The sequence below is a fragment of the Petaurus breviceps genome, unplaced genomic scaffold, assembly GCF_028583685.1.
Source record: "Petaurus breviceps papuanus isolate PSGF00001 unplaced genomic scaffold, PetGlider_PUasm1.0 90692, whole genome shotgun sequence".
Lineage (NCBI taxonomy): Eukaryota > Metazoa > Chordata > Mammalia > Diprotodontia > Petauridae > Petaurus > Petaurus breviceps.
The window spans coordinates 7,594,962-7,607,204 of record NW_027187313.1 but is presented as its reverse complement, the minus strand read 5'-3'; the positions used below and the strand labels follow the sequence as shown (position 1 = coordinate 7,607,204).

Genomic DNA, 12,243 nt, shown 5'->3' with positions numbered 1-12,243 from the left:
CTAAGAACCAGGAATGATAGTGAGAAAAACTAATTTAGGTTTGTTGTTAGAAAAACTTAACAAAAGTTGTTATCTTTAGGTGGTCTGAATAACCAAATCATGGTAAGGATTTCTTTTTGTGTTGGGGTTGGACTTAAAACTCTCAACTTCTCAAATAATGTGGTTGGCCCCCACATTTTTTCCCTTTGGTGATCTCGTTTCCAAGAATTCTAATACTATCTCTAGGCCACAATAACGCCAAATCCACAGATGGCCTCAAACTCTCTTCTGAATTCGACCTTCACCTCAATTTGTACATTTCATTGGCATCTTGAAGTCATGTCCAAGAGTTTCTATTTTCATATCCCACCTTCCTTTTCCTGTCTGTCATATGATGCTTCCTGAACTCTTGACTTTCCCTTCTCTTCTGAGTCCCAATCAGTTGCTAAGTGCTGCTCCAGAAGGTCTTTTATCTTCTTCTTTCTATTCAATCATCAGCCCAGTTCAAGCCTTTACTGTTTCTCACCTGCCTCTTAACTGGTCTCACTGCTTCTAGTCCCCCCACTCCTCAGTCACCAAAATAATCTCTCCACAATTGCAGGTGGAGAACTATGTACTTCCTTTGCTCTGTAACCTTTAGAGGCTCTAGGATAAAATCCCTCAGATTTAGTGACCTCCACACTCAGCTCCTAACTTCCCTTCTCATCCTTATTGTATACACTCACCTTTCATTGTAGCCACACTAGAGGTCCCCTGCACTTGTCTCCATTCACACAAGCACCACAGATCTCTTCTCCTCTCCCCAAATCAATCTAACCTCTTAAAATCCTTCAATGCTTCAGCTGCCTCTTCCCTGAAGCCATTCTCTGATTGCTATCCCTAGCCAGGTGCTAGTGTTTTTCTTTTCAAAAGTACCTTGTACTTACCTTTTTTGGGGGGGGGGGGGAGAGGGAGGAGATGGGTATCTGTTGTGCCTCTTAGAAGTTAAGTTCCTTGAAGTTAGGGACTTCCACCCTCCTCACAGTGCCTAGAAAATAGCAAGCTCTTATTAAATATTTCTTGGGGTGAACTGTCATGACAGATCTTTTTAGGTGGGCAGACACTTGTGAGCTTCTTTCAGAGGCCTGGAGGTCACATCCCAACCCCACAACTTATCAACTGTGCAACCTTTAGCAAATTATCTAACCTTTTTCTAGCCTGTTTCCCCATCTGCCAATCCTGTGATCTTCAATGTTCTTGCATGTTCTCCATAGCCTCTCAAAACCCCAGGGGGTTCTCTTTCATCTTCTCTTTGACGTCTTCCATGTCTCTCAACAAACATTACTCTGCACAACATAACATAACGTATCTTGTGGTAGCCATCATGTTGCCCTCTACCCCAACCTATCCTGGGTCACTCCAAGAATTCTGACACTTGCATACACTGCAAGGGGTGACAGACATGCTTCCAACAAAGCAGGCTACCACGTTCCCTGATCCCTGAAAACGTAAGGAAGGTGACATGTAGGCATAAGTATATGGCTGCCTGTTTGTGATTTTACATGAAAGGATACAGGTTTGTAGGGCTCCTCCTGCTTTTTAAAATACTGGGACCAAACTGCAGAGCCATAAGCAGATATGGAAGATTTCCCAATACCAGAATAAAGTAGCATAGGCACATTTACCCCTCTTCCAACAAAAAGAGACTACACATTTCTTCATTAATTTATCATTTAATATAAATGCTGACAGAAAGCAGATAAGACCTTGAAGACACTTTCATATATTTACAAACCAAAAGGTGAATCACCTCCCTTCCACTTCTTAAAATAAATTCTCTTATCTGCAACTCATAGAAGAGCCTTAAACACTATGCAGGAGCAGCATGAGGCCGAGTCAGTTTTAAAGATAACGGAGAGAAGGAAGAAGAGTGGCATCTTTTATATGAACAACATGCACACAATTTCCCCCTAACATAAACTTGAAAAAAATGGGCTCTATACCTCTGAAAAAACTTCTGACAAATGAAAGATGTACTTCTTGAGACCCAGTTAGCTGCTGCTTTGTTGCCCTTTGCATCCGTAACAATGGTTTCTTCCTTTACCTCATATAATGTTTAGAAGGCTTTTGAAAAAAGTAAACATCAATGGACTAAAATGTACGAAAGAAAAAAAAATTATCCATTTCAAACAGTATTTTTCTTTCTCCTATTCCAAAAAGACTTTAAGGAGATAGTCATTACATCCACTTTCACAGTTTCTCCAAATCCCAATGGAGTTCAAGAAAGGTTCACAGATTGCAAATTTCACCCACAAATTCCAGTTACACTCAGTTTTGGGGGAGTTTGAAACATGAGAAGAAATGTAATCACCATTTAGAAAACTTAGCAATTTCAAGCAGCAGCTGCTGTAAGGCTCAATGAATTTGTTTTCTTTTGAAAAGAGGTATGTTAGGAAGAGAGTAGGGAGCTGAGGCATAGGAAAAAGGGATGGGGAGAAACCATACTACAACAAAGATTAGATATTTTAACATTGATTTAAAACAGCAGATATGAATTTTCACTTATCCAAAATTCTAAGTGATTAGATATAAGTGAAGTCACTTAGAACCTGACTCAAATCTCATGGTCTCCTTTATTAACCTAGACTATTTTTGCTTTGTTAAATATACCTCTGCAGGGCACAATCACATACAATCAATACGATTGGTAAATTACACGAGCTCTAACCCAAGCATATATGCACCAATGTTAAAAAGTTACTTTTTAAAAAACCACAACATAAAATAAATTCCACCCAAAAAGGTGATAATGACTGCAGAATGTCTCGGGAGACTGGTATGAGCCTAAAGACTAAATAACCATAGTCAAATAAAAGGAAAAGAGGGGAAAGAAACCACACATACCATAAAAGGAACCTCACAACCAGAAAGTTGCTTTTGGAATTCAAAAATTTATCCCATGACTACATCTTAACCCCTCTTTCTTCATCTCTCATCTTCCTAAAAAACCACAGAACTATCCAAAGGCAAAATGACCATGTACCTGGACCAATGAATAAAAAATGAAAGAAAAATAATTTTGAGTGTTTCAAGTTCCAGTTACCAGAAGGGAAGGAAAATAGCATAAAAATGTTGGCAATGATGTACTTGGAAAAGAGTAGCCTTTTCGCAGAAGGTTCCTTAGTAGCAGAAAGAAAAAATATACGGCATGCACAAGTTAAAATGAAAATTCAAAACCACATAAATCAGAAAACAAAGGAATTTTTAAGGGGCTCTTTCAGATACTATTTGAATTATAGTCAAATTAAAGCAGAGGGATCAAGCCAATCTATGGTACTACTACTGATAGCTACAGGTAACTCATGCCTTACTATAGTTTTTTAAAATACAAGGTTAGGAAGGGCCACAGGACAGTTTCCAGTTGTAAGATGACTGAGTGCACACTCTGTTTTGGATGCCAAAGACTTATAAGCTTTGCCTGCTGAGAATGGGATCCCCTCTCCTGCCCCCAAACCAGACTGAGACCGCAATGTAAGAACTCAGTCATCAAATTTTATAATAATAAACATTAAATATTCCACAGGTTTACCTTTTTCATTTGATGCACATTCCTTTTCTGGACACCTGATATTTTTGGTAAAATATAACCTCTCCCTCTAGTCCAAAGAAAGTGTTATTACTCTAGGAATTTTTTTCCCTTTCTTTTTTGTTGGAAGGGTAGGGAAAGGGAAGGAAGAGAAGTTGAAAAAGGAAGGGAAAGATATGCTAGGTTTGGAAGAAATTCATTATCTGGATGAAAATCCAAAGGCAGATAAAGATGTGCTAAAGTTTAAATAGCTGTTCCAAAAAAAATTTAGCTTAATAAGTTTTATATATAAATGTGTGTATATGTGTAAAACATAGCACACACATATCCCTTGTCCCTTTTCATAACAGGATTTCAAAGGGCTGTTACCTACTTTGCTCAGTACAGTACAGCAAAGTCCTCTTAATGGGAAAATAGTTCTGGTATTTTAAGTGATATTTTTCTTATTCTTTATCACAAAAACAAGAACTTAATAGTATAAGTGTATCTTTATGTATTATTTAGCATCCCTTACTGTACACATTTCTTTGCTTTGTGGTGATCACATAAAATCTAGAAGATTAAAGTTTAAGTATTCAAAGTCTGCTATTCTAAGAAATGCAAATTTCCCATTAAAAATATTTTTGAAGTGCCTAAAAAGTTGATTTAAGAATACTTTGTGTTACATCCAAAAAATACAAACTCAAACGTCTTTTCAGCAGAATTTACTGAACCAAACAAAGCTGGAATTTAAAAAACAAAAACTGAAGTCACTCTTACTTTTAAAAACAAGATTATTTGAGGGCACAAAAATTATCATATTGAAATTTAATTTAGGCAATGTCAGAGCAAGGAAGAATAAATCAATGAAGGTAAACTAAGAATGGGGGTATCATAGCAAAATAATGCTATAATGAGAGGCACCTTATTATATTCCAGATGTTCTGCTTACATTATTCTTCAGTCTGACAATTCTGTACCAATAAACACATGTGGATTAAGGACAGATGTGTTGGGGGAAGAAAAAAAGTGGGCCACACACTACTGCCACTTGGATTCTTCTTTCAATGGGAAAAACCATCATAAGACAAAAGCTCAAAACAGAAACCTTAGTGATAGACTAAGCAATTATTTTCTGGAAAATATAAAGAGGTTGGAGGAGCTAAGGTGAAGTGTTCTACATGATCCTTCCTTTACTAGTGGGGGATCAGTAATATTAACTGTATCCTCTTTGGTAAAAAAGGACCTGTGTGCATATTAACCACTCCACTTGTTCTTGTAAAAAAACTCTCCCAAATGCAACACAAATATACCTTGCTTACTAGGCTGGATGTCTCAACACCATTTCTAATCAGTGACTTGTTCGATAATTAATTAGTTGAGTCCCATGACTTGATTACAATGATATTAGCCTCTCTTTCCTTTATATACAAAGTTAAAAGAGGCTGAGAGAATACAAAGAAATGTAAGACATGTATATGAAAGCAATAATGAGTCTCTTAAAACACACTATTGTAAAAGATTTTCACTATCTTTATACTTTACAAGGCTTTAGCAGTTAACTTTAGAACACATCTGTCTGCACAGTACTATCAACTCATAAACACTAAATGGTTTCACAATCAAAAAAAGCTACTAATTCCCCCAAACCAAAACAGAGTAAAGCACAAGTCTTTGGCTCTCCTTTAAAGAAAATAGCAGGCTACCATTCTTAATCAGACCTTTGTTTGCCTACCAGTAGGGCAATACCACATTTGTGCATCACTGAGTAATAACACCATTAGAAAAGGCAACTTCACAGAAGTTATTGGCTAAGCGAATTCATTTGAATGCTCTGTTTTGAGGCAGCAAGCTGTCACTGTTGCACGATTGGGGAGGGTGGTGGGTGAGCCAAGGAGGATAAGCAGAATGAAAAACTGACAAAAGAAACCAGGCAGCTGAAGAACTATTTTTTGGGTTAAATCTAAGCACAGTGCTGCAAAATTTGAGATGTTTTTAGAATTCCTATTCTGTAATGTGATGGTATTAAATAAATAATAAAGTGGCAAGTGAGAATCATACACAATTCCTGTCTTCTGGGAAATAAATGAAATGAGAAAGTATGGGAAAGAACAAGTAAGGAATAAGAGATGGATAAGGTGAGGAAGAGGAAATCACCCCCATAGTACTAGGTCAACTATATCTGCATTCCCTACTCTCTGGCTGATTATCTGGGGCTGGACTTGGAGGCGGGATTGTGTCCCTGTTAAACATTTCTCTAAGTGTGGGCTTTCTTAGGACAAGCTCTCCCTTGAACCAAAAAGGTCACAAGGAATGAACCCTGTCATTTCATTCTCTTTAAAGGCACATAAGGAAGGAAATCTACAGACTTAAGTGATGGATTTACTTTAAAAATATTAAGGTAAAGTAAACTGCATATTTAAGAAGGGCAATCAGATCTAAAAATCATCTTCCAAATAACCTGTGAAAAATCCTGAAGGAGCATTCTTAATTTAACACTGCCTACCACAACAAAACCCTTACTCTGCTAGCTGAGAAAAAAAAGAATTATCACAGAGCAATGCTTGTAAAGTCTTGCCCTTAATCCACTCACCTTTAATCAAGCCTTTATAGCTTTTTCTAAAACTGCTGGGCAAAAAAGCCATGTTATAGGTCATGCTTTAAATTTTACTTTCCTGGTACACATCAGTAAGCCAACTTCCCATTAACCTGACTGCATAAAAAGAAACAGGAAATAAATGTTTTTGATATCCTGAAGAAACAACAATATTCAGAAAAAATCATTTTTCTAAAGGAACTATGGTGTCAACCAACAGTTCTTACAGTGGAGGTATAATCATATTTACAGAGTTTCTCACACTTCCCAGGAAACTCAGTCATGGGAAGAGACTAGAAAGTAGTATTCAGAAGAATTTAAATTTTCTAAAAAAAAGTGTAAAGTTTGTAAACTATATTTCTAACCTGACTGGCTTCACTTGCTAATAACTTTCTCCAAGGAAATAGGGAAAAGACAACCAGAAATTTAAAACTAACCCAAACAAGTAAGGAAAAAAAGAATCAATGCCTTTTGCAGATATTAACAAAAACTAGTTTAAGAGCCAATAGATTATGTCCTAACAGGACATTCACCTGGCCAAGCTAATCGCAACAAGGACACTGTACAAAGTGCAGCATGAATACAATTGGGGGACAGCGAGGAGAATAGAACCACCATATACAATATTTTGGATTTTCTTTTGCTGCTGTACACAGAGAAAAAGTAGATGGATTTGGAGTAAACAAGTTATGAGTATAGTTTTAATGATCATTTACCTAACCAATGTTTTTTTCCGAAATAGGGAATCAGAAGCAGTAAATACATGCAATAACTCAGAGATTACTTTTTCAAAATTACATATTTAAAAATAAAACAAGGTGGCTACAAATTCAAGTTCAAACAACAGAATTTTTTTGGTTTACCCACATAGATGTATAGTGTAAATTCAAACTAGTTGGAAAAAGCTTTTGTATTACTAAAAAAAATTTTTTTTAATGTCTCTGAAGGAAAAAAGATAAAAAATAAGCTACTGAGGGCTGTGCTAGTAGTAGTAGAACTCACTATTCTTTCTCTCAAAAAAAACCTCCATATGGATCTTTGCCTTTGTTTTGTGCTGCTACACAATTAAAGTGCCTAAAACTTCTACAGAGCTGCTTCTACCATCAGAATGCACCATAACTTCTAAAATTAATCAACTTGCCTCTCAAATGAAGGAATTATCTAATATGTCCAAATGAGAAAAGGGATTTGTCCAAATCATGTTTTCATGACAGATCTACACATTGCCTTTTGGTTGTACAGAAAAATGAGCTGCAGAAAACTTGAGAATCCATCAGGGATATAGAAGCTTTTCTTCCTTCTCCCCATGGAAAATAGATATTAAAAGAAGAATCAACTTAGGGGCTTAACTACTCTGAAGTCAAAGTTCAAAAGGAAGGTCAGAAAATCAGAATTTTCAAGTGAGCAAAAAAAGAAAAACGTGGTTATTAACTGGAAAAAAGGTCTAGTTTTTGTTCAAGTTCAGTGCTTCTACCTCCCAATCGGACATTTGATCGCAACAGCTGCGCTCATGCGAAAAAATCCTTAAAACATACTTAATATATATACAGATATAACTATGTATATGTGTATATATATGATATATATATATATAAATTTTTATTTAAATAAAAAAGAAAGCTCGAATCCCAAGCCAATATGTGTATATCAAATCCTTGACCAGCCAGGTCTGTAGGGCATAATCAAATTCAATGTGAAATAGTATATAAATGCGGTGCCTTGACTGGGCAAATTAAATAATTGCTACTCAAAAGAGTGTTCTGTTTGGACTCTCCTACTGGTAGGCAATGGCAGGACTGTATCACTTTCCCCCCCACCCCCCCTTAATTAACAGTATGATGGACAAAAAGCTTAGCCCAAGGTTGCTATGACCTTAGCAGGAGTTAAGGGTTAAGAAAAAAAATAAACAAGAAAAATATTAACTCTTGCTTTTACCCAACCAAAGCAATGCAGTAACTTATTACATAACCAGTGCTTTCTGAGTTAGTAGTCTAATACAGAAAAGGAAACAAAACAATCAGGCCAAGAAAGGGTAATAGGCAGGAAGAAAGGGTGACACATCAATTTATCCCCACTGAACATCAGATTTAGAGGCTTTCGGCTCAGGGTAGATATAAAATATCAGAATACGTGCAGCAACCATTAAATGTTCTTTTAAGTGACTGGCAAGAAAAAAAATCTTCATTCCTTTCAATGGCTTAGTGAAGACTAATTTTTTAAAATTACAGTCAGTGAAGGTCCACCAAACTTGATTTTCAGATAATAGCTACTTACTTCTGCTGTTTGGAAGTAAAACAGATGATTGGCCATTCAGACTATCCTCAAATGCCAGGCAGTTTGCTTTCTTTTATCTTTCTTGAAAATAAAGAGCTTTCATTGTCTCCAGTGCTACATTCTCAGGACATAAATAGAAAATAAAACAAACTAAGCATGTAAAAGGGAACTTAGATGTTGAATTCATTTTCAGTTAAGATCAAGTGATACATTCTATCACACAAGATGTACTGGCTCCTGAATACACCATGATTTCAACTGGAGTTCAAAAGCCAACAACAGAGCTCCAAATTTCTTGGCACTATCTCAATATTTGCAAAAAGAATCTCTAACCTAGTTAATAGAAGTCAGCATATTCTGTGCTTTCAGTGCTAAGCTCCAATTGGCTTTCATTATAACCTGGGCTAAGTGCTTTAGAGGTGAATCAGTATTCTAAATATATCAAGGAGAAAGTTGGTATTGGTAAAACAATGATGAGCCTATTCAATGTGTTAATGACAGATCATGTCTAGGGGTTAAAAAAACCCCTAAGACTTGCTTACACACAAAGGCAAGTTGGTTAGCAAAGGAAAAAAAAGTATTAATGACTGCCATTAAAGACAAAAACAAAAAACCCACTTTGTGAAAAGAAAGTTTACTGCACATTTTCTGACATTATAGTCAGTAACCGATGTTTTGCCTCTTAAAAGCACCTTAAAATTCACACAAGGAGTTTAGGTGCTGTTTTGTTCGGGGGGAGTAGGGGGAAGAAGGTGATAGGGAAGAGAGAGGCAAGTTAAAGAAGTGTGTGAGTAAGAAGTATACACTGGGTATGTAATAATACCAAAATAAAAGAAAAACCTACTTCATTAAGATCATACAATTAATCAAACAGAGTATATATATAATATCTTCTTCTTCTTTTTTTTTAAAGCCCTGGATCCAAGGCGTCCAAAGTTATTAAAATAAAGTTCATTCACAGAACAAAAACAAATTTAATCTGAATTGCTTGCAGATACTGCTTATTTTCATTTTTTTAATTAAAAAACGCATTAATGTGAACTATGTGCAGGTTTTGTTATCAGTAGTGGTGTTTGTGCACATTGTCTCCGAACCTGCTGCTGTTCCTGGGTGTCTCTGGTCACCCTCAGAGCAGAAGGTCTGGAAGTTATGAACACCACTCCTGCCCTTCTCTTCCACAAACTGAGCTAGGGAAGAAGAAAGCAGCTCTTCTCTCATTTTAGGGAGCAGAGCTAGGTGTGACTCCCGTCCTCTGAGAGTCATTGTTATCTCCTCCTCCCTCAGGATCCTCAGCCAGGGTCAGAGAGGAGGTCTTGTTTGACAGGAGGCTGATGTTCTCTTGAGATAAGGTCGATCCATTCGGCACCTCACTGCTAAAGTGGGAAGGATGAAATAGTAGTGTAAAATGAGTGAGAAAAATGATTACTTAGCTATGAAATGAACAAAGTTATCAAGATGTACTGTTCTCAGCTCCACTAAAAACAGAAAAAAAGCATCTACAAGGGGCAGTTAGGTGGTGCAATGGATAGAGGACTGGCTCTGGAGTCAGGAGGACTTGAGTTCAAATCCGGCCTCAGACACTTGACACTTTAATAGCTGTGTAACCCTGGGCAAGTCACTTAACTCCGACTGCGGTTGGGAGGGGTGGGCAGGCCAGAACATCTATTCTCTCAACTGTTGTGAAAATATATCTTCTTGACGTATTATTAATTTATCTTAAGAAATTACATCAAAGTCTATGATAAATTATTTTTTCCCAAATACTAAAAACCTCTTACCATTACTTGATGGCATAAAGTACTAACGCTGAATCATATTTTCAAATACAGAGATATTTGGAACAATGGCATTTAAAAAGTAATGTTGTGAATAGCTGGGCATTGTGGGAGCTTAACAAATAGACATGGTACAAGTTCCTTAATTAACATAATCCATCTGAAAGTCAGGAAGGATTCTGAGTGAATAAAACCTTTGAATATTTCATTAAGTTTAGGTTAATTAGCCAAATCACTACTGTAGCTCTCCTAGAGCTAAATTCTATCCTTTTTTCATCTTAAGTACACATTCAAAATTAAAATTCAAGCTGACAAGTTTTTAAAATAGCTCTTAAATTTTAACACAAACCAAAATAATTAATCTTTCTTTGGGTACTACACAGAAGATTACAAAGAACAGAATATATGAATATATATAAAATATTCTTTACCTGAATGTCAATGCAAGGTCCTCAGTTGGAACCTTGTTTTGTGGTTCAGCTTGTCCATTTTCTGCTTGCTTACTTGGACCCAATTTGTTTTTCATGTCCAGAGAAGATTGATTCTCCTTTGAAAGAGGAGGAAATAAAGTCATCTCAAAATTACCTAAGCTATTGGATAAGAGACAGAACAGAGATAATACAGAACTACAGGCATTCCAGATATTATTCTTATACAGCTTTGAAATAGTCAAAAACAAAGTCAGATTTACCCTAATCCATATCCAGTTCTTACTTATGTCCAATGAAAAGCTCTGGGATCATATGGGCAATAAAGGGGAATAGGCTCCAAGGTAAAATGTATAATTTTACTCATAAAATAGGAGTCAACTCTATTTAACAACAACAAAAACTCAAGCTTAAAAACTAGTTTTAAAAATCATATGACTAACATGGAAAAGCTCAAGAAAACTGGTCTATGCGTTAAGATTTTGAAATTTCTTTAAAGGAAGGACCACGAACTATAAAATATAAAACCTAAAAATATCAGCACTTTATTTTTTTTTTTAAAGCAATAGGGGTTAAGTAACTTGCTCAAGGTTACACGGCCAGTTATTTCTGGGTGTGGTGCTGAGTATCTGAGCCCGGATTTTTGATCCAGGTCATCCCGACACTGGAGCCGGTGCTCTCACTCGCTGAGCCACCTGGCCGCCCCTAAGCAATTGGGGTTAAGTAACTTGCTTAAGGTTACACGGCCAGGTGTTTCTGGGTGGGTGCTAAGTGTCTAAGCCCGGGATTCGATCTCCAGGTCTTCTCAACACTGGAGCCGGTGCTCTTACTCGCTGTGCTACCTGGCCTCCCCAATATCAGCACTTTAAGTAAAAACCCACATGCTTAACACTCATCAGAAGAAATGGGTAAAGAGAGCGTGTGTCACTAATTGTTCATGGAAAAAAAAAAACAAAAAGTTGCTGGATAATAGCTTTCATACACTACCCTATTTCTACAGTGAGTTACAGCAATTCTATGCCTCCCAACTTGACTCTAGATTAAAAAATCTAGTTTAAACATCTTGGGGTAAATTCTGTCTCTTTCTTTAAACAAAGAGCCTTCAGTAGGAGGTTTTTTCTCTTAATGCAGAATATGAAGAAAAAAAGAATAAAATCAAACAAAACAGGAACATCCCAACAAGGAGAGAGTTAATTTTTATGACCTCAATGTGATCCCCTTCTATGATTGTCAACAGATTCTCTGATTACAGCAATTATTCAACTCACTCACCATGCTCAGCTCCCGAGTTCTCTTCCCGATTTCCCGCTCCACCTGGTGTAGCTCCAAACTCAACTGCTCACTTGAGACCATTCCAGGCCACTTGGGGGGTGGTGGTGGAGGTTGGGGAGGGGGCTGGCCTGCCAGAGTGTTCGTCTCCCTCTGCAACAGCAGCCTATTACTAACAGCCTAAATGCACAAAGCCAAGCATATACACAACTGAGCACTCATACCATGTAAAAAAGTGAACAAGGAATAAGTGATGACTGCTGCTTTATGACAATAAGGGCAAGTATCTTTCCAACAAAAATGATGGCATCATAAAGCACTGCCTCTTTCTTTAAACACTACGTAAAATATTTAGGTCTGGAGGTACTGAGTTTTTGC

General features: G+C 36.9%; 1 protein-coding gene across 6 annotated transcripts in view; it reads right to left on the bottom strand.

The window, feature by feature from the left end:
* Nucleotides 1-1,671: 1,671 nt before the first annotated feature.
* Nucleotides 1,672-12,243, bottom strand: part of RC3H1 (ring finger and CCCH-type domains 1) — an 82,868-nt gene continuing 72,296 nt past the window's right edge. For 4 of the 6 annotated variants that reach the window (XM_069065542.1, XM_069065541.1, XM_069065545.1 and 1 more), the window contains exons 18-20: nucleotides 11,869-12,045; nucleotides 10,600-10,715; nucleotides 1,672-9,766 (exon numbers count right to left, since the gene is read on the bottom strand). In XM_069065542.1, the coding sequence (XP_068921643.1) occupies nucleotides 9,613-9,766; nucleotides 10,600-10,715; nucleotides 11,869-12,045 (447 nt within the window). In that variant the 3' untranslated portion in view covers nucleotides 1,672-9,612. The remainder of the gene's footprint in view (nucleotides 9,767-10,599; nucleotides 10,716-11,868; nucleotides 12,046-12,243) is intronic. The other 2 variants (XM_069065543.1, XM_069065546.1) reach the window with 1 other exon arrangement.